This window comes from Sphaerodactylus townsendi, linkage group LG12 (genome assembly GCF_021028975.2).
Source record: "Sphaerodactylus townsendi isolate TG3544 linkage group LG12, MPM_Stown_v2.3, whole genome shotgun sequence".
Taxonomy (NCBI): domain Eukaryota; kingdom Metazoa; phylum Chordata; class Lepidosauria; order Squamata; family Sphaerodactylidae; genus Sphaerodactylus; species Sphaerodactylus townsendi.
The window spans coordinates 27425432-27448687 of record NC_059436.1 but is presented as its reverse complement, the minus strand read 5'-3'; the positions used below and the strand labels follow the sequence as shown (position 1 = coordinate 27448687).

The following is a 23256-nucleotide window of genomic DNA, read 5'->3' as shown; positions in this document are numbered from 1 at the left end:
GCTTTCAGTGGGGTTTCACTAAAGTAAATGGAAGAAACTTCCCAATTCTGTCAAAAGTAGCAAACCTGTGTCTGGATGGTTCTTCTTCAAACCATATTTAGTTTAGTTTGATTCAGTTTATATCCCATTCTCCCCACAAGTTTAGTTTAATTCAATTTAGTTTAGTTTAAATCAATGTATATCCCACTCTCACCAGGAGTGAGCTCAGAACAGCTAACAAGTCGCATAGAATACAATCACATAAAATACATTATTAAATAATAGTAAAAACATTTAAAATAATCTAATAGAAACATTTATAACACTCATGTGAGGTGCTGTGGCACCTCTAGATAGTAGAGAGGAGGAGAAGGGGAAAAGGAGACCAGGTGAAAGAGAAAATGAAATTGCCGTAGCTGTCCTCAACTATAGGTCTGGTGGAATAGTTCCGTCTTGCAGGCCCTGTGGAACCATGACAGATCCTGCAGGGTCCTGGTCTCGTTAGACAGAGCATTCCACTAGGCCAGGACCGGGGCAGACAGCTAGATACTTTTTGAGCCAGGAACTATCAACAAACTGTCATTTGAGAAACAAAGGCCCCTTCCACATGGGCCAATAAACGCGGGCTAACCACAGTATCAAACCCATGTTGGGGGGAACTTCGCACAGATCCCGCTCCTAACACGAGTCCGCTCCACATCCCCTCCCCCCGGGGTTTTCAAGAATCGCACTATCTGTGATTCTTTCGTTTTAATGTGGATTGCAGCCATGTGGCCGAGCAAGCGGCTGCCCCAGGAAGCGCATTACTTGGCCACGCTTCCCTTTCCCCCCCAGTCCTCACCTCTCTGCTGCATAGCTACGGAGGGGCACAGGGATGGCAGAATGGCTGTGGAGGTCCATGCCTGCCAGCCTTCATAGCTACGCAGTGGAAGGAGGTGAGTGTGTGTGTGTGGGGGGGGGTGCTTCCGTGCAAAGGCACACACCCCGGCCAATGCACTCGCTGTCAATGGGACACCCAGCCATGCCCAGGGCGCTGGACGATGACGGGTTCATTTATCCCACCTGCAATTTGCTTTACATTTGCTGTGCGGAAAGGGCCATAGTGTCTTCCAAGGGCTGTATCAGGAGTGGTACTAGTGTCAGTGATAACTAAGGCTTGGGTATTAGGGCATCTTGCTGCGTCCAAAGTCTCTGCTACCAACATCTTGTATTTTCCTTCTAGTGTCATATTAGAGTCCTCAGATTTCCTGGCAATTCCTTTTCAAAAACTGGATGCCCTTCAGAAAGCACAGGGACCCGTCTTGATCTATTGTATGCTCTTAAGTGTGTGCTAATCTTTCCCCACCAATTCCCTTTCTTTTCTTTCAATGAATCTGCATACCAGGTTTCTGTGTACTACAAAAAGTGGCCTTTCTTTACCAGTTTGCTCAGTTTGGTAGCGTTTTCTACTGCAGGATAGGTTGCTCAGTTTGGCAATGTCTTCTACTGCTGCATCTGTCAAATCAATACAGAGAACCAACTATTCTTGGTAATTAACCAGGACATGGAACATTTTACAGGTCCTTCATTGAGTACTGCGCAATGTAATCAAGAAGGTATGACTATTCATGGATGGAAGGAGATAAAGGTCCAAAGGTAAAGATGTGTCAGAAGAAAAGAAAATCAGCCTTGCTTGCTGTCAGAACAGAAATGTGAAGGAATTTGCTGATCTCATCAACCCTTCTTAGTCACAGTGACAGGCAGCCAGTTCTATTGTCCTACATGAGAGTAGCACTGAAACTTATCGTGATTTGCGGCAAGGTATCCACAGCAACATTTCTATCTAACCCACTAGCCGTGGGTGTTACCTGGGCTAAGGATGGGTGTGCAAATATTAACCTACCTGAAACTGGTGACCCAGCATAGTTGTCATGGAACTCATAAGAGCATCTACTCCAAAAAGGGGGTTGTCATAGAAACAGTGTTGTCTCTATAGCAACAGTGTGCTCTTCTCTTCTCTTCTAACTGGACTATGGTAAATGAACTTGCAGGTAATGCTTGTTTATTGGAGGGAAAAGAGCTTCCTTAGCAGGTGGTTAAAGGAAAACTGAGGCAAACGTTCCTAGATTCCTCCAGGTCTGGCTGTCATCATGTCATGTCATCATTTAAATGTCAAAACAAATGTGTCTCTTTGGTATCGCCCTTTTAAGAACTATAGAACTTATTGCCAGGGAGGAAGTGTGGCAAAATGAAGAGGAACCCTGACCTGCCCAAAGCCTTTCTTCTTCTTTTTGGCAGGCCACAGTGGTGTTCAATTTCTGCACCTACAACATTTCCAAGTGTTTGAGGATTTTCCTTTGAATCCATATGTCATGTGAATGTATACCCTAACTTGGCTAAGAAGTACATTTGGTTTCCATTTGTGTTGCAGCCTGCATGCAAAAAAGTATAAATGGTGCATGGGGCTCAAAAGCATTTTTTCGCAAGTGAAAATAGTCTCTCTTTCTCTCTCTCCTTTGAACCTCAAAGCTTGACAGAGGAAGTTCAAAGGTTTTAGAGATTAGCTGGCCCCTAATAAAAGAATCAATTTCAGTTGTTTTGTGTATACAATCTGGATGTGACTGCTATAAGAAGCCAGACATGGCCCAAGAGGTTTTGCACACTAGGAAAAGAAATCTAATCATGTGCTATCTCCATTATATTGTTTTTAAAAATGTAATTAAAAAAGTGACCATTTGTTGTTTCTAAATAGTACCTCAAAAGCTATTCCCACACATCCCCAGGTGGAGCCAGCAGACCTGTTCTGGGGCCCACCCCCGCACCCACCCCCCCGGGCACATATGGGTCCAGTTCAGATTGGGACTGCAGCATGCAAGGAGAAAGTACTTAAGCCTTCACCCACATCCTGTTTGCTTGAGCCAGAAGGCACTATGGTACTTATCCCTTTGAGGGCACCACATGAAGTAAAGGTAGCTTTTCCTCATGGGATAAACAGTGCTTATGCAGGATTGTTTCAGGACAGGAAAACAGCACAAAAGGGAGACTTAAGCACCCTCCTACTGCACATCCAGTATCAATCAGAGTCAGTCCTACATGCACATAGAAACAGAAGAGTATCTAGGGTGGAGCAAGGCAAGGGCCTGTGCAGAAAGCTACGATGCGTACAGCTTTGCCTGTCAGATGTAACACGGTCAAATATGATTAAGAAATTGTCCGTGTAACAATGACGGCCAGCTTGATGACGTCTTGCTGAGGAAGCATAAACAAAAATGAGAATTAACTGTGGATCCGGCTCCTGTTTAAAGACTATCTGACTTTCAGCACCGGCATCATTTAGCAGACCAGTTGTTCCCGCTGTATCACTGCAGAGATTCCCTGTATCTGTAAATTGTTAAATCTGCACAGAGATTGCTGCGGTCAAGATTGATGCACTTTTGTTATATTTGGCATGTTATATTAAAGAAGAAGAAGAGTTTGGATTTGTATCCCCCACCCTTTCCTGTAAGGATACTCAAATGCGCTTACAATCTCCTTTTCCTTCCCCCCTCACAACAAACACCCTGCGAGGTGGGCGGGGCTGAGAGAGCTCTGAAAAGCTGTGACTAGCCCAAGGTCACCCAGCTGGCATGTGTGGGAGTGCACAAACTAATCTGATTCACCAGATAAGCCTCCACATCTCAAGTGGCAGAGCAGGAAATCAAACCCGGTTTCGCATATTAGAGTGCACCTGCTTTTAACCACTACACCATGCTGCCTCTCACTGTTCACTCAAGTGTTTGGCACTAGAATATGCTTTGCCAAATAGCCTGGGTACAGCGTTTTCCACTAAGGCACGTGCCCCAGGAGCCATTCCTTAAGGGTCACCAGCGATGTGTCCAGCAGCCTCTGGGAACAACTTCACCCCACCCCCAAACTCCATGTGGAGTTCGGGGCAGAGCACAATCGAACACTGACCCTAGGCAGTCGAGCTCATCCAGAATTCCAGTTCAGGGGTGGGCACACCCATCCAATGTAGGACTGGGCCTTGCTGAGCCCAGCTTTAAACTGCAGGCTTCGAGCTTGACCCAGCCCAGCATAGCATCCAGCTGGACACTCGGTCTGACCAACTCCAGCTTTATGCTGCTGGCTCCAGTCCCCCAAGCTTCACCTTCAATTAGGCGGAGCTTGGGAGGCATAGCCATAAGTATAAAGCTGGAGCTGGCCAGACTGAGTACCCTGTTGGATGCTATGCTGGGCCGGTTCAAGTTTTAAAAACTCAACCCAGCCAAGTCCAGCCTAGAGCAGGCACTCCCTGCCCCTGAACTCCACATGGAGTTTGGGAGCAGGGCAAGTCACAATCTTTGCACTGTTTTGAATAGTTTTTACCCGTGCCTAAGAAGCATGGACTCCTAAAATATAGCTGCTGACTCATCTTGTGCTGAACCCAGACAAATTATGTTGTTAGGCCCTTTAGTCAGGCTGTGTTGCCCTGCCTGACACAAAAGAGCTCTTGTACTTTTGTTTCGTGACACTACTTTTCTCACAAGAAAAAGGAATTCAGAGGTATGCAAAGTTCATGCAATTCCTTGCAGGGGACATAAGGAAATTTCAGGTATGGCCCAAGAATGTCTGGTACTTAAGGCTGAAAATACAACTGTCACTATTTAATATGGAGTCCAGTCCACCTGGAGTATGAAAACCTCATTGAAATGGACATCAGTTTCTCAGAGGATTGTCTTGCAAGGTCTCACTTCACCACCCTCAATGGTGTCTTGAGTCCTCCACCTGAAGTGGATGTCTGACCACACTTTGTGGTAAGGCTATTTTTGCCATCATTCCCATTTTGCATGTTATTGACACTCTGCGGAAAACTAAAAGGCAGTGTACTCTGCTCATGCTCCTACTTTTCATGTGGGTAGCCACATTGGTCTGTGGTAGAAAAGCAAGATTTGAGTGTAGTAGCACTGTGAAGACTTGCAAGATTTTCAGGGTATAAGCTTTCAAGAGTCAATGCTCCTTTGGTCAAATATCACAATATCTGATGGAAAGATTTTTGATTCCTGAAAGCCTGTCCCTTGGAAATCTTGTTGGTCTTTAAAGAACTATTGGACTCAAATGCTGCTGGTTTTTTAGTTTCATCTCACATGCCAGAAACATTTCTTATCAATGAGGCTAATAGATACTAACTCCCATTCTTTAACATCATTAAGCCTACACATGCTCGGCAGACATGGAGAAATACTGGATTATATTCTTAACCCCTGAACATGACTAAGAAACATTACTAACCCATGACCTCAGCAGTTAATTCAGAGGTAAGGAAAAAAGGACATTGATCTTCTTGTGCTCATTACTACAAATGCTTCTTTTCTGAACCTCTTGGGAAATGGTCGGTATTGGAGCTCTGCTGAGATCCACAGACTCAGTTAACAGTGATTGACTGGAGTTAAGGGGAAAGAAAACAATCCAGGAATTGGTTTGGACCAGATTTAAGGGTTCCCATCAAGAACTGGGAACGGTCCCTTCGTGCTGGTAAAGGATGTGTGGGATGGATTGCATTTGTTCCCTAGCCCAGCTCTTCCGCACCTTAAGTTGGTTCCCAGAGATTCATTCTGTAAATAACAATGCTTTCCTCAGTGCAAGGAGCCCTCCTCTAATGCAGACTCCAGCATGTTTCCTCCTCCCCTGTGCCACGTCTTGTAGATCAGTTAGCCAGTATCACCACCTTCTTTGGCTTATTTGCAGGATTACTGTGGTCATAACTGGTTCAATAGCAACATCTGGTGGTAGAAATACGTTACTTTCAGCATTGACATGCCTCTGAAAAAGTTCTGAAGTTCCATTCAGAAACAATTCAAGCTGTTTTTGCACAACATATGTAACCCTGTGTAGATGTTCTTACTTTCATTATTTTTATTTCAGGCAACTGTCTCCCAAAGCAATTCACATCAGTTAAGAGACAAAAGCCCCACCTTTGGAAGGCTTACAAGATAATTCCAAATGTGTTTGTCTGCTGTAGAAAAATAAAAGTCCAGTGGCACCTTAAGGACTAACGATATCTATTTCCGTATATGCTGTTGTGAGTCACAGCTCATTTCCTCAAACCCTACCTATAGCATCCAGACATTCCTGCTCATGAAAATTGATGGCAGAAGTAGTATTTTAACCAGGAACATCATAGCTCATTCACTTAAGTCAATCTGATAATTAACTCTCATTCTGCACAGCATATTTATAACAAGTTATAACAAGTATAGCAATAATTATAAATGAACTCATTTTCCCTTTTTTAAAATTGAAAATGAATTCATTTAGAAGGACTGCAACTCGTTATAAATATGGTGTGTGGAACGGGCCTCTGATAATCTAGGACATTTTCTGTCATGTACCACATTTTCCAGGTCCTTCAATACTGGCTACATGGTACAACACAGTTTTTCTGACAGGAACAGTAACATACTGGCTAGCTGGCAAAACTAGTAAGAAAAACTAGTAAGATCCTTGAATCACATCTTCACTCTCCTCTTGTACATGCCTTTTACTGAAATATTGAGTAAAAGTATTGTAAGTACTGTTGGTGTGGCAAGCTTCCAGAATTTTTGACAAATGAAATGGGTAGGCCAGCAGTTAGATGAGAAAGAGGTCTTTTCTCAGCTCCCAATACCAAAACCATCTATCTTTAGAAGTGCAGGCATTTCCCCCCCTCCCCCTCCCCCTTTTCTCCCCTACTGGGCCCTGGGATCAGTTAGCTTCTAAAGGGAGAATACCACAAGGATCCACTTACAGGCTAGCTTATGCAGACAGCAGCAGCTGAAGGGTGATTTTTGGTCTCATGACTGCTGGTATACATTATTGGTTTTAAGATCTAACTGCTGCAATGGATTGTAATGGCTGGGTCTTATTTAATCTTGGCTTGTCTTTTATCTATTTTGTGATGCTGTTTTAATAGTAAGTTGATTAGAATGGAAGGAAAACTGGGATGTACATATTTTAAACAAACAACTGTATTACAGATGGGATGAAGGGAACGGACTGGAAAGGGTGCTCATGGTAAAAAAATACAGCATTCAATAAGCCAAAAAAAAATGAACTGCCAAATCAGCCTCTTATGTGAAGCTTTGGTGGAAACCTATAATTACAGTTATGCAATAATCAGTTGAATTCACTGAGAAAAGTATTGGCCTAGGGTATATCCTGTCTGGCAGAGATGCACATATAAGGACACAATTCACACCGCTTCTTAGTATCTCCCACTGTGCATCACTTCTTGATCATCTTTCTAACATTGAATGCTCCATTCAAGGCCCCTTATTCTTCCAAGAGCCCCAGTCTGAAACATAAGATAAATCAAAGAACATAAGAATCATCATGTCGGGTAACACCATTCAAGGTTTGTCTAGTCCAACATCTGGTTTCAACAGCTGTCAGTGGACATGTATGGGAAACTCTGAGCAGGGAATTAAGGGAAAAGACCCCATGGACTCAGTAACAAAGCAATGGTTTCCGTGCAAAACTCCAAATATAATCCCTGTCATCTCCAGCTGATGGATCCCAGGTTGGAGGTCTCTTTCTAAAACTTGGAAAACTATTGCTAGTAAGTGTAGACAGTACTGTGCTGGATAAATCAATTATTTAACTCTACTTAAGTCAGCCTCATAGGATGGGGATGCTTATTCCCCGTTGGCTGCTGTCCAGAAACTTGATATTCAAATGTGTGTTCCTCTGAATATGGTGGTTTGGTTCCATGTCGCTATCGAGACAAATAGTCAGTGATGTGTCTGTCCTGCTGGCTGCCATTGGAAATGGATCGTTGAACTAGAAGACTCAGATAAAGAGTCAGAATGTGAGTTCTTTTATGGTTAAGGCTGCAGTGCATTAAATCTCATTCAGTTCAATTGTCCTTATGTGTGTGTTTGTACTTCAAAGGAAACAGTTGGAAGAATGTAAACAGCATGAACATTACCATGTGACAAGTTTGTGTATGTGAAGAAGAGAATATCTTATCACTCCTGTATAGATGTCCATTGCTGGAGAATATACATACTTTTCTTCACTACTGCTATTTCCTTACTGACTCTGCCCTTAATATGCTTTCAAGGATGTGCTCTCTGAATAACTTGAAAATGGCTGACTTCCACCAGGCATGACAATACAATGTTTGGCCAGCAGAGGTCACCCATGACCATTACATAAGAACCCCACAGGTGGCCATTAATAAATCAGTTCCCCGAGGCACAGATCAGCTAAGAGATGCAGTGTGTCCAGCATTCCCAGACGAGCTTGGCAGTTATTCTGGATCATGTCTCTTTTCTCAACATTACCAACGTCCTAGTAGTTGAAAGCTGGGAACAGAGCAGAAGGAAGACATGCCAGGACAAAAGCAAGAAACCTTTGGCTCAATTTGACCTGCTTTCCCTTCCGCAGGCAAAAGCGATCTTGTTGTTGGGGCACAAATTACAATAAGAAGCCACCATTTAAATCATCTCACTGTGCTGGACATGACTTCAACGAACTCTAGCAGAGATGCTCCTGTCATCAGGTTTTCTTTTCACAACACCCTAAACCTGTTCAATATTGGTTTCACAGCTCTGAAAAAGCACAAATACTTTTCTGGGAAATGGAGATATCCAAGCCCCTCTCTTCTGGAATGCTGGGAAATCTAGATGTATTGGTTAGTGATGAGACCCAAACATCAGTAAAATCTGTCAGCACATTGACGAGATCCAGCCTGGACTGGGATTTCTGCTCTTGGTTGAAATGATTCAGGTCTGCTCAAGCCCAGGGCTTTAACACTGCTTGTTTTTGTTGTGGTTAATTAAACCAGACAGATGTCCCCTCTTCATTGCCTTTGAACCTTTCTTGCCTCCTTGGGATGTTTAGCTCCAAGGCACTTTGTGCTTGTAACAGCAGCACAGAATAGATAATTTCACAGGGTATTTTTTTCCATTATAGGACCACAACAAGAGAAGTTGCACTTGGAAGAGGTTTTCACTTTCTGCATGCTGTCACTACACACTGTTTCCTCCATGTTTTACCTTTTCTTCTCAGTACCTAACAAGTTTTGCTTCCTTAGGCCATTTCCCCCATGAACCTCTACCTTCCAATAATATACAACTTCTCTTGTCCTGAGTATTTAATCTGTGCTTTCCTTGTCGGGCCACCATTTCCTCAGTTATTTGTCTCTTCCTCAGATCTCTGCCTCCTTCATTTATTACTTTAGATTCCTATTTCTCACATCGTAGCCAGCTCCAATCCCTTCCTTTCGCTATTTTGCTCTTAACCTCCACGACATATTCTCAATCCACCTGCTGTTGTTGCCTTCTATCCCTATAGCAACCATAAGGTATTTGTACAATCCACACAAACCTTTTATTGCAGAAATCTCTATTTAGAAAATCCACAGTGCTTGTTTCATTTTCTCTGTAGTTAGAGCATGCATGAACATTTCAGGATATTACATCAGCTCAACTAATGTGCCAGACATTTCCTCGCTGCCACCACTAAATTTAATAATATATCACAATGCAGATAAACCAGAACTCTCCAGCTTTTAGACATACATCCTAAAAATGTATCATCATAGTATCACAAAATTGGCTGGTCCCAGTGTGGATTACAAAACCATGTTGTTTACATACACGGCAGAGGTCTCCCTACATATGCAGAAAAACATGCTTTAGTAAATTAACCAAAAGACAAGGAAGCAAACATAAAATGTATATTGGTGAGGGCTGAAAAAAGCTGAGAACAAATCAGGTCAGTTTAAGGAAAAAGTGATGGCAGGGAACCAACCTGCTGTGGTTGTTGCATACTTTGATTTCAGCAAGGCCTTTGACAAGATTCCCCATGATATTTTTGTAAGTAAGCTAGTAAAATGTAGGCTATACAAAGCTACTGTACTGTTAGATGGATTTGTAATTGGCTGACTGACCAAACTCAAAGGGTGCTCACCAATAGCTCATCTTCATCCCGGACAAAAATGACTAGTGGAGTGCGACAGGGTTCTATGCTAGGCCCAGTGCTACTCAATATTTTTTATCAAAGACTTGGATGATGGAACAGAGGGCATGCTAATCAAATGTGTAGATGACACCAAATTAGGAGGGGTAGCCAATACCCCAGAGGACAAGGTCAGAACTCAAAATGACCTGGACAAATTAAACTAAGAAAATGAATTTCAACAGAGATAAATGTAAGATCCTACACTTAGGCAGGAAAAAAAAGGAAATGCACAGATATAGGAAGGGGGACACCTGGCTTGACAATAGTACATGTGAAAAGAATCTGGGAGTCTTGGAACACCACAAACAACATGAGTCAGCAATTGATGCAGCAGCCAATGCAATTGTGGGCTGCATCAAAAGCAGTGTCTAGATCAAGTGATGTAATAGCACCACTCTATTCTGTATTGGTCAGACCTCACCTGGAACACTGTGTCCAGTTCTGAGCACCAAAATTCAAGGCTACTGACAAGCTGGAACAGGTCCAGAGAAGGGTGACCAAAATGGTAAAAGGTATGGATTCCATGGCCTCTGAGGAGTAGCTTAGGGAGCTAGGTAAGTTTAGCCTGGTGAAATTTAAGGGGTGACATGACAGCCATGTTTAAATATTTGAAGGGATGTAATGCTGAAGATGGAGTAAGCTTGTTTTCAGCTGCTCCAGAGACTGGGTCAAAGTATAATTGATTAAAAGTACAGGAAAATATATTCCACCTAAACATTAGGAAGAACTTCCTAACAGTAAGGGCTGTGACAGTGGAACACACCACCTTGGAGTATTGTGGACTCTCCTTTTTTGAAGGTTCTTAAACAGGCTGGATGGCCATCTATCAGGAGTGCTTTGATTGTGTGTTCTTGCATGTCAGAGGGTTGGACTTGACGGCCCTTGTGTCTCTTCCGACTCTATGATTCTGTTTGAGCTGGAGGAAGAGATTGGGGGTTTCCAGACTGGCCCCCTGCCCCATTCTTCACAGACCCAGAACTTGTTTCCACTAATAGAAAAGAGTTACCTGCTGCCAACCAGTATGGCATTACAACATGACCATCCATAAAGAGGTTTTTGAATAAAAGGAATGCCACAATTACCTTATGTTAGGTAGCTGCTAGACTGAACTTTTAACAGTATTTATCCCAATTCCATTCCATCCTCCAGGATCTTATGGAATCTACCTTAGCTTAAGAGATCCTTCAAGGGGTACTTAACTGGGAACAAAAGGGTAAGCCTTTACACTGATCCAGTGCGATTATTTTAGCTGCAAAGGAAATTGACTCCCCCTACCCTCGACAACTTGGCAGGGCCATGGAAGGCTCATATGCATGGTCAGGCAACTCTCCCACTTCCAAGCCCTTCTAAACTCTATCATACAAAATTAAATCTTCACTTGTCCCCTCTAGTCCTGCAACCTCTTCTCCAACGCCAAATTTGTCCTTTACTGAAACTTGACTACTAATTGGGCTGTTTTAATGAACCATCTCCCCTCCCACAAATCTTTATGCCTCCAATATAGCTATAATAAAAAGAAACATTTGATTAATGCACTTGGTTGATCAGAAAAAGGCAGGTAAGCTCATATCGGCGTTCTCCTCAATGAACACTGCGCAGCTGGTGGAATTCCCTTTAGTAACACCTTCAAAACTGCCTCAGACAGGCTGCTTCACAACGTGAGGGAGTCAATCAGCGCTCTCAAGCCTATAAACCGTAACTTCTTCGTGCGGAACGCGGCAAAAACAAGACGACGATATGAGATCCTTTCCAAGAGTACGCGTGATGTGAGGCGTCCTTTGTCCACCTGCAGGCGCGTCCCTACGGCTGGCCTGGTCGGAGGGGGCTCCGTGAGGGAAACAAAATACGTGAGGAGAACAGGAGACAGACTCCTCTCGGGAGGAACGGGCAGGACCGGCTGCGCGCGCAGAGTCACGGGGCGAGAGAGTATCTGTTGGAGCGACCTCGCCCTTGTCGCAGAGAGAGGGGGAGGGAAGATGTAAAGCCGAGCGCGGGCGAGAGGAGGGACACAAGGAGCAGCAACTCCGCGCCCATTCCTTCACATACTTCCCCCACCCCCACCCCTTTTCGATTTCAACCGCCTTCTTGTACGAGTGGAGTGAAAGAGGCGGGGCTTCGCTCAGAACATTGGCTTCCGGCGTCTACCGTTCGCGCGCAGACAGGCACCGGAAGTGGGTATTGGCCGCGAGGAAGAGGAGGCGGCTGTCTGAGGGAGCGCGGAGTGCGTGTGCGAGTGAGGCGGAGGGGTGCGCGCGGGGAAGAGCGAGCGGAGGGGGCCGCGCGTGCGCGCTGAAGAGAGAGAGAGAGAGCGAGGAAGAGAGCGCGAGGGAGAGTGCGAGTGAGGAGCGCCTGAGCGGACGGAGGCAGCAGGCAGGCCGGGCTTGACGACGGCGGCTGAAGGAATAGGGAGAAGAAGATGGCGGACGGGGACAGCGGGAGCGAGCGAGGGGGCAGCGGGAGCGGCGGAGGCGGTGGTGGCGGAGGAGGTGGTGGCGGCGGCGGCGGCGGAGGAGGAGGAGGAGGCGGAGGATTCCAGGGGCATCGTGGCGGCGGCGGCGGCGGGCCGGGTCCGGAGCAGGAGACGCAGGAGTTGGCTTCGAAGCGGCTGGACATCCAGAACAAGCGCTTCTACCTGGACGTGAAGCAGAACGCCAAGGGCCGCTTCCTGAAGATCGCCGAGGTGGGCGCGGGGGGCTCCAAGAGCCGCCTGACGCTGTCCATGGCCGTGGCCGCCGAGTTCCGAGACTACCTGGGCGACTTCATCGAGCACTACGCCCAGCTCGGGCCCAGCAGCCCTGAGCAACTGGCGCAGGCCTCGGCCGGGCCCGGCGGAGAGGAGGGCGGCGGCGCCGGAGGGCCTCGGCGGGCTCTCAAGAGCGAGTTCTTGGTGCGGGAGAACCGCAAGTACTACTTGGACCTGAAGGAGAACCAGCGAGGCCGCTTCCTGCGCATCCGCCAGACCATCAACCGAGGGCCCGGCGGCGGGGGAGGCGGCGGAGGCGGGCCGGGCTTCCCCGGAGGAGGCCCGCCGGGTCTCCAGAGCGGCCAGACCATCGCCCTGCCCGCCCAGGGCCTGATCGAGTTCCGCGACGCCTTGGCCAAGCTCATCGACGACTACGGAGCCGACGAGGACGAGCTGGGCGGCGGCGGCGGCGGTGGGGGCCCTGGCGGCGGAGGCCTCTACGGCGAGCTTCCCGAAGGCACCTCCATCACGGTGGACTCGAAACGCTTCTTCTTCGACGTGGGCTGCAACAAGTACGGCGTCTTCTTGCGTGTCAGCGAGGTGAAGCCTTCTTATCGCAACGCTATCACCGTTCCCTACAAAGCTTGGGCCAAGTTCGGCGGGGCTTTCTGCCGCTATGCTGACGAGATGCGAGACATCCAAGAGCGCCAGCGGGATAAGCTCTACGACCGACGAGCTGGGCCCGCTGGACCGGGAAGCGGCAGCGGCGCCGGAGACGATTCCGACGGAGACGACGTGGACGACGACTGAGCCTCTTCTTCCTCCCTGCCCCCCAACTCTTTGACAACCTCCCCTCCCTCCCCAGTCACCTTCACTCTACCACGGAGGTTGCCACGGGGTGGGGATTGGGTGGCAACAGGGAAGAAGCTGGATCCCAAGCCTTCCTTCTTTCCTGCTATTGTTGGGGAGAGAGCGAGTGAGCAACGAGATTACCTGCATACGCCCACTGACTTGCATCACTTCTGGAACGGCCCCCTCGATTCCTGTCTCCCCACTTTTTTTTCCTGAGGATATAGCATCTGTTAGCCCAAACGGCCCACCCAAGAAAAACTGGGCTTTGCATCATGGTTGCCCTCGCTGTGAGGAGAGAGAAATCCCTGCGACCTCAATTCACCTCGACCCCACCCCACCTTGTAGGAAAGAAGATCTTTGTAATTGGAATTCACCCTGGCTTTCAAAGATTCCTCTTCTGCTGGGTCCCAGAGATGTTTTGTTTTGGGGAAATGAGGGAAAGAGGTTATTTCGATTTCATCTTCCTCCATCTCCCTTGCATTTTTGAGGTCATGTCCTCCATTGAAAACCAGCATCCTGGAGACTCTATGGCCACTGAGCACAGTTTTGAAGGGTGGGGAGAAGCCACTGCAGCTGTCCAGATCCATGGGGTGGGGATATGTGCAGATCCTGTTGGAGCAACTTGTCGGGGTTGTGAAGATCAATAATCATGGAATTAGTCCAGCACAAATCGGGGTATTAAGCGCAACAGTGAGGGGGACAAAGGGGGTGGGCAGGGGAAAGGAACAAACAAAAAACCCTAAAGCTTTGAGAAATGTAGTTGGGAGAGGGAAGCCTGTATCTGGACCAATGTCCATTGTTGTCTTTTTTTTTCTTTGCAGAATTGTTTTATTTCTGGGATGCAGATTGCTAAACTCCAGCTGCCTGAACTGGAATTGATAGATTAATTAACTCTGGCAGTTTCTTAAGATCTTAAATGGTATTTTCTTTATTTTTAAAAGGGGTTTGCTAACAGGTTGATTAAAGGAAAAACAGGCATAAAGCACAAGGAACACAGAGTGGACGAGTTGTTGCTCACTAAAGTTCTTCCCCTCTCCAAATAAGGTGAAAGAGCAAATTAGGAGGTAGACATTGGAGTTCCCTTTCCACAGGCTTCAAAAGATGACCCAGTCAAATAAGCAGAATCTAGTCTGCAGTTGGGTCTTACAGAAAATCTTCTAAAAATCATAATCTTGCAAAGAAAGCATGTGGCTAAAAGACAGTAGGAAATTGAAGGCTTCTTTCATCCTGCAAATCAGTGGACATTTCCCAAAAAAACTGTCATCAAGAACCTCAGGTCCAGAAGTCTGGTATCACTTATTCTTTTTAACAAGTTTTTTTTTAACAAAAAGAGAACTCAGTCCATTTCCTCAGTACCTCATGTTATGTTAACAGCAGAGTTGGCAAGCATGGATTGATGGTGTGGGTTGTTCAGAGCAATGCATGCCTTGTGCGAGCTTGATACCCATTGCTGAAAAGAAGCAGAAACAAACCGTCAAAAGTTCTGTGACTACAAACATACCCTAGCAGCATTCTACCAGCTTAAATTTTAAAGTAGACTGGCTACTGCCTCTTTGTCCCATTATCTTCCCAAATGAAGTTGGGTGTCCCCACCCAAAGAATTGCCTCATCTATATTTTAAATGGATTCTTATCTAAAATGGTATTTTTTTAAAATTAACAATGTCACTCCTATCCCCTTCAAAAAGATGTTTTAGATACATTATATACTAGCAACTTTGAATTGAATCGGAAATTGCTCTGTTCATTACAAAGTTCCAGGTATTATTTGTGTGACATCTTGGAGGCAGGTAAACCTTCCTCTAAAATCTCTTTAGTATTTTTTAAATTGTGCATGCCTGTACTTTATTTGAGCTGCCTTTTTAATTTATTGCATACCCTTATTACCTTATTTTGGTATTACTCTTATCTATCCTATCTTGTTTTATATTTATTACTAAGCAAGGAGACATATAAAGGCATTTCTTCACACAGCTGTGACTGGAGTGGGAAAACTGGCTGGAATTTTCTGTTCAAAAAATGATTTTACTGTAGCAGTTACCAAGATCAGCAAATAACTTCAGAATAAGTTACCACAAAACGTTCAGCCACACAAATTGATTGTCTGTTTTGCAGCTAATTCTTTACTCCTGGTGTCCATGGTAGATCTTTGTATCATTGAAGAAACTTTTCTTTCCATTTTTCTCCGTCGCAAAGAACTTGTTTCCTGAATTGTAATGGGAGCAATAGTATTTCTTGATGTTTTAATTACATCCGTATACTTGTACTGTATTTTGTACTATCCAAGGCAGCTGTTTTCAATAATGTCCTGCTGTATTTACCTATGTATTTTGTTCAAATGTATGTAGTTCTTTGCTGCGGAGAACAATTTTCCACCAACAAAAGTTTCAGCGGACAGATTAACTGAGATACCGCAGCCCTCTAGGATTGCAGGAAAAGTCTGCTTAATGAATTAGAACTCTAGGCAGCAATGAAAATTAAGGCTGCAGATGCTTGGTGTATATTGCTGTAACTCTTCACTCATTTTAAAACAGTGTATAATATTTGTATAGACCAACGATGTTTTGTTGCTTCAGTGGTAATTGATTTTTTTCTTTTGTTGCTCAGCTGTTGTGAGCCAATTAAGTTCTTGCAAAGATGCAGTACCTCTCCTTTTCAGGAGGATTTTTTGGCTGAATTGCAGTAACTAGCCTTACCTTTGTATTATGTGGTAGTGACAGGGTTTTGACTGTCCCTGGCCAGTGGCTACATAAGCTATAATTAGCTGCCTAGGAAATATGTGGAAGTGGACAGGAGCATATATCAATTGTATGCCAAGAACGCTGCCATATATGGTATGGGCTTTGGCAACCAGAAAGTCTCCTTTAGTCATTAGCTAAACCAGTGTATATTGAACATACAGATTTGTGCAAGTTGACACATGACCCTTCAAGATGGATAGGTGGTGACAATGCAGTGTGTCAGTAATAGCATCTAAATTAAAATACTGGCCTGTGCCCTGTTAAGCATAAACGATAGGTTTTTAAATTTTAACTAAAACTGAGGTTAATGACCAATCCTCTTGCTATGGGAATTTTTTTCATAGTGGCACATGGTCTTGTTGGGTGCAGAGGTTCACTGAGGAAATTGTTTTTCTTATTGGGCAATAGAACTCTGGACAGTGTGGGCAATAAGAAGGAACAGGCTTGTCTGAAATGTACAGCTTTGAACATGTGTGTTTCCCCCTACAAAATGCTGAACTTTTGTACTTAAAACAGTGGAGACTACAAAGAAGATCATTTCAGGGTCTTTTAGAAGCATTTATGGCCTCTAATGAAAGAAGAAGATCTAAGGCTGTGCTAGAAATCACCGCACCTTGACTGCACAAGCCACATGTTAAAAATCACACTGCTTTCTAAGGATGGTAGTTTCTCAATTATCTCTGTCACGTATTCTAAATAGGCAACCTTGTGTCTATTCAGAATAGCTGCAGTATGAGTTGGGATAGTCAACCACATTGGAAATACATGACACCTGGATTTTATCTGAGATGAGCAAAACCTGTTATTCCTGTTTATATTCTTGTGCATAAATGTCAATTTAAGTAACAGTTTTCCCCCCTTTTTGGTGTTGCAGTTAAATCATATCTTGGATTTTTTCTGCAGCATTGTTGACAATGCCTCAGTGCAGTCTACAACCACTGGATCCAGCATACCTGTGCTCGTATTAGCTCAATTGTAGTAAAGTTACCAGAGTTAAGATGTTTCATGTTGAGGTATGCCAATTTAAGTGGCTTGTGGATCACACTGTCTCCTTAAAATGTAGATTCTGTTGTGGTGGGAGGGATTGGACAGCCTTTCTGGGGAGTTCCTGCATATCTGGCATTTTTAGACAATTGTCCTTGGAATTATGATTCTGGAATGCAACAGTCAAAGCATCTGCTGTACAAAAATGTAAATCTTGTATAGCACCAAAATTGTAAATATTTGAGGCATACAGGTATAATCACCCGTAGCTTTAGCTCGCATCTAGTTACGGGTTCGTGTTCTTATTACCATAGCTGTCTAACTGCAAAGCAGTTCTAGGCCTAACAGTGGAGGCTGGCTTTTTTCTCTCTCAAAGTTAGCCAGCACTGTTGCTGACCCTGGAATGATCTTTGCAAGAAATCACAAATCTTTTTTTAAAAAGTAAAGATTCAAGCTTCTGCTTCCATTTTTCTCCCCCAAAACACACTTAATTATCCTGTCCTATTTTTTATAGTTTTCAGGATAATGGGCACAAGAGGCAGGTTACAGTAAGTCCCTCATATTGAGTGGTCCCATCATTGACTGCACACTTCAGGTATTGGAATAGCTGAGGATGACTTGTGACAGTGTGATCTGCTCCAACCGTTTGAGGGGGTGTAGTGTATTGACTACACAGGACATTTGAAAAGTGACTCAGGCTACTTTTCTCTTGTGAGGGTGGCAGTTTTGTGATTTTTGTGGAAAACTGTTCAATGCATAAATATGCGTGGACATCTCAAAAGTTCTAACAGATTATGGTACTTTATCTGATGCACAATTTAATCTCTCAGCAGATATTCAGTTTTTATTTAAAAAAACAAACTTGTGGCCTTGACTCTTTAACTTTGTGGAAGGGAGGAGAATCTAGTTTTCCCTATATGAAAGTGGCACTTTTTCGGCTTCAAATTATTCTAATTCTACAGACTTCTTAGTAAACATGTTCTTCATATGCTTCCTTTTTTAAGCAAGTAAAATGGTAAATATCTTGAACTATGTTTGCTATGAATTGAATTTAGTTTTATAAATGATAGTGTAATTAGGGTAATCAATTGTTTGAGGCTAAACTTTACAAATTTAAAAGATGCTGATAATCTTAAAATGGCTGTACTTAAAATTATTTTTGAAAACTTTTAATTTTACCCATCAGAACCCTTGAGGTGTATTTGCATTACCAACATACTGTTTTAATACCAATAGAACTGTGATGGCTTCTCCAAAGAATGTTGGGATTTGATTTAGTGAAGGTGCTAAGGGGTTCTGTTGGACATCCGTAGCTTTCCATAAAGAGCTGTGAATTCATTGGGGAGATGAAATTACTGTTTAAACCAGTGGTGCAGATTTGCCCAAACCTGCTGCACTCAGATTAGTCTTCTGCAGTTGGATGCTCAAACCTTGTTAAGCCTGTATGAGGTTGTGGCAAGTTTCTTGTGTATTTCATTCTCAGTTATTTGTTCACTTTGGATTTGCAGTGTAAATACATAGCTTCCTCCCCACCCCCCACCCCCAATGTACTTCTTGATAGTCTGGTTTCCAGGTTTGTTAAGGGTATTTAGAAAGCTCGCCTATTGTCCAGTAATGCTGCTTATGGTAATTTAGTGTCAGCAAGATTACTGTATTTCGATGTTGTGCTTGAGCATTAGCAAGATCATCAATTGTCGAATGAGGTATACCTCTTAAAATTGCACACTTGTGTATGATTTCTTAGATTAATGGAGTGTTGCTAAGGCTGGGAATGTCTGATTGTAAAATAAGAGAATTCTTCCTTTTCCCCTTTTACAGGTTCTGAGAAACCTTACCTTTTGCACTTTGTTGTTTTCAGCTAACACAGGAGGAATGGAGGAAAAACAAAGAAAGTGTAGTACTGTTACAGATTGCTCTGGTGATGTATTGCAACATTGGAGAGAGAAGCATGAAACAGGTGTTCAGCTCCATAAGGTTTTTAGTCCATACAAGTCTAATTTCAGAAGGAGACGCAGACTATCTGAATATGGTCACCAACCCAACTGCTGCCACCCAATTCTGTAGCAGGGCCGTTTACCTGCCATGGTGCTAGACTAAATTAATCTTGATTCAGATTGCTTCTTTTTTGTAATATATGATGGCATAAATTTTTCTTTGTTTCCATAATCACACATTCTTGTATAGTTATGAGGAGTAAGCAATAATGCTATGGCTGGGATCCAAACATTGAACAGTTTGTGTCTAACAGAACTATGCAGAGTTACTCCAGGCCGAGCCCACTGACTAGATTAGGCTGGAGTAATTCTTTATAGTATTCCCCTGTAAATGGTGTTTGACTTGTCTTTTTAAAAATAGGACATCCCCCCCCATCAGTGCAGCAAGCCCTTTTCAAAACTGAGAAGAGTTCTGAAAGAATTATGGCAAGGGAGAATTTGCTCACAGTCTCATTGAGAATATGCAGTTCCACTGAATGTATCTAAAATAACTACTTGAGTCCTGTTATATATTCTTCAACTTAACCTTGCAGCTGTATAACTTAAGGCTAATGTTACAACTTGATTCATGGCTAGTTTGGAGATGTAAAATTATGCCACAGTCTGTGGTTGATGGGACCACTCTGGGGGCTTTTGAGGATACTACCTTAGTCCCTTGCTCATCTCCCCCCCCCCCAATATTTAGTGTTTAGTGATGGCTATCCTGTTTGGGTACAACGAAGGGCATTAAACCTGTTACAGTGCTCTCTTAATAATAATAGAGTGCCCCAGAACTGTCTGATTGAGCTCTCTGATTTATTACCTTGCTTAGTTTTCTTTTGGAACTGCAGTTTTTCCCCCTAGGCATTTCATTCCACCTCTGCTGTTTTTAAATTGACAAGGGGAGAGTGAAAGAGCTCAAGCTCAATGCCTACTGGAAATACCAACAAACCTTTTGTCTCTGAAATTCCGTATAGGGAAGGTTAAGTGTGCTTTGTGAAAGGCGTTTTGTAATATGCTGCTATGTAGCCTTAATCTCGTAATGTACTGTATAAATAAGCATACACACGGAGTAAGCAGCCTACAACAAAGAAACATAATGTTCTCATTTGTCAAAGCTAAAATTGAGGTGCAGGAAAAAGTGGTCCCACTCCAGTCTACCACTACTCCATAGCCCAGGTAGAGCATCTTAGAACTTGCAGAAAAAAACTTAATTTAAAACAGCCGTTACTATGCATCATTTTAACAAAGGCAGATTTCCAAGGCAAGATGTTTAATTTCCTGCCCTGCTCTTCTACGTTGAAAGGCCCATCTGGTTAGAAAATCCCATCTTTGAATTTATGTGGGATTTGCAAGAAAAATATAGCTTAATCTCTTTGTTTCTTCCCTCTGCTCCCTATTCAGAACTGGGGGTTTTGACTCATGCAAGTGGCAGCACTGTTAAGAGTTCCATGATAAATGGATTCTTAAATGAACTTCTGGCTTATATGTATTGTGTGAATGTTTCTACTTTACCAACATTTTTGCGGGGCGACCAGTTGAGCTGTCAATAAAATGAGCTGTTCTCCATTCTAACTTCCTTTCCCGACAGTCCATTCTGATATATGCTAAATAGAAAATATGGCACAATGTATTGCTGATGCCTTGGCTCTTTATTAGTTAGCAGTGAACTCTTTAGAAAGGTAGTATCTGTGTCAAACAGTGATTTTTCAAACCGCTCCTGCTTTCTAGAGGCTCCTCATTAACAAGATTGCTTCTCCACTATCAGTATGCCAGTTCAGGTGCATGTGAGAGTGTTAAGGTATACTTTCAGTTTGTGAGACAACATGGTAAGCCCCAATACACCTAGCCAGTGCTTCTACAAGAGAAGATTTTGCAGGCCAGAATTATGTGCAGCACAGGAGCTGACTGTAACGTGGAATGAATTCTGGAGCAGGGAGCTGGAAAACGACTTTAAAAGTTAAAAAAATTAAGTACTGTCAGACCCTGTTGTTCTAGGCAGTTTATTTTTTGCTAATGTTTTATTGCCAGTTCTGAAATGCTTGCTGTCTTCCATCCTTTGACAAAACCTGAGGAACAGGCATTTGTGATCTGGTTTGGTGGGATTACTGTTCTTTATTGCTTAGTTGAATTAAAAACTCTGCAGAGGAAATCAAGTAAGCACAGGTTATCCATTGAAATTGATGATGGTGCACCTTAGTTATGCTTACGTCTTAGCCTCCTAAGTCTTTTCTAGTAGAGCAGAGGTGCCCAGCTGTGGCGCCCCAGATGTTAATAGACTACAATTCCCATCAGCCCCTGCCAGCATGGCCAATTGGGAATCGTAGTCCATGAACATCTGAGGCGCCAGAGTTGGACACCCCTGTAGTAGAGGAAATAACCAGCTGCCTCTGACCACTAGAGGTATTGCATACTGCAGATGTTACAAGCCCTGTTACTCAGCTTTCATGCTAATAGGTTTGTCAAAAGTGAAGGGCGGGGCTGTGAAAATGGGCAGGGTTTTAGGTAATGATTGCCTTCAGGGGAGTGGACATTTTGTTGGCCTGAATGTACCATTTCAGTAGAGAGAAAGTAGTTTAAATTTGGTGCCGAGTTGACTTGTGCAAGTGACATAACTGATCATACATGGATGTAATCAACCCATATGTAAATATACACATGTTTGTACATTGTATACATAGAAAAAGATGTCTGTGTACATGTGTATGTATTTATAAAATTGTTTCTCTGCTAGATAGTAAATGCAAAAGTAGCTCTAATTTTATATATATATTATATATTAAAAACTCCCCTCTATAAATATATTATATAAATGCTAGACGTTAATTTGTAGAAAAATAGGACTGATTTCAGAATATCTGCTGAGAGACCAAAAAGTTCACTTTTAAGTACCTTAATTAAAGAATAAAGTTTATTCCTCTTCTTTATTTTTTTATAAAAAATTAAATGCACTTTAACTGGCAACACGTACAGCTGCATGATGCAGTTTCAAACATGGAAATGTTTTAAAAGTGCAGCACCCATTAAAAAAATATATTCTTTTCTCACCTGTCAAGCAGAACGCTGGAAAATATTTGAAATTCCAGGGTTCAAACTGCCTGTTTGTCTTGCTGCCCGTTGGCTGAAGCTTAGATTCTGATTTCCCTTGTGGGGGGGTAGCAGGACTGCTTTTTAAAGAGCAATGCAGATACAGCCAAACACTACAGGCTGTCAAATAAAGGCAGGTCCTGGATTTACCACTAGCTAACTAGCAAAAAAAAAAAAACAGTCCAAATGACATTAAGAACTCCTCATGCTAGTTGAGCACTCCTTAAATAGCAGGTTTTTGCAAATGGAGTTTTACAGTCTATATTTAAAAAATTGTATGTTTGTAACAAATAAAAGTATGCAGAAAAGTGAATGAACCATGCACAGCGGTCTCTGAGTTTTTTTTTTTAATTGTGAGATTTGTATTTTATGAAATGCAACTGAAAAGCTCTACTCCTACAAATGAGGATTGTGCACTTTCTCCTGAATACTTCAGAGAAGCGAGCACAACTTTGCAGTCTACCAATGACTAGGCCAGAAAAGTAACCTTACTTTTGATACATGTCTAAAAACCTCTGCCTTTATCATAAATGAGCAGGTGTGCCATTCCAAAGCTTTACTGCTGTAGTATAGCTGATAGTCGGAAACAAGGACCGAAAATTTCATGGGGGATGTTATGCTTTATATATTTAAAAATTGAAATTCAAATGGAGCGGAGGTTGTTTACATTAACTTTGCACAGAGCGACATTACTCACCAGATAATGCAGCTCCTTATCACTGTAGTATGAAGACATGATGGTATTGACCCCCCCCCCCCCTCCCGCCCCCCAATACAAAATCCTTGGATTAAGTATCTTGCATATGTTATCACAGAGGCACCGCTGATGTGCCATGATCAGGGTTGGTTTCAAGGCTCAAATTTGCTCTCTACGTTCACAGCCTATTGTGTTCCTTTCTCACAGATGTTGTGTGTGTTCTGTAGCCACACATAGTGTCCAGAGCAATGCTAAAAGTAACTTAAATTGAGTATTGGTACTGCCTCAGGAGCAGAAGCTG

General features: G+C 43.4%; 1 protein-coding gene across 1 annotated transcript; it reads left to right on the top strand.

Annotated features, from left to right (window-relative positions):
• The first annotated feature begins 11872 nt into the window (after nucleotides 1–11872).
• On the top strand, nucleotides 11873–22580 carry PURB (purine rich element binding protein B). Its single transcript, XM_048511953.1, has one exon. The coding sequence runs from the start codon at nucleotides 12356–12358 to the stop codon at nucleotides 13430–13432; it is 1077 nt and encodes a 358-aa protein (XP_048367910.1). The 5' UTR covers nucleotides 11873–12355; the 3' UTR covers nucleotides 13433–22580.
• Nucleotides 22581–23256: the final 676 nt, after the last annotated feature.

What these genes read in the sequence shown, in the direction of transcription:
- PURB (XM_048511953.1), top strand. Translation starts at nt 12,356, where the DNA reads ATGGCGGACGGGGACAGCGGGAGCGAGCGAGGGGGCAGCGGGAGCGGC.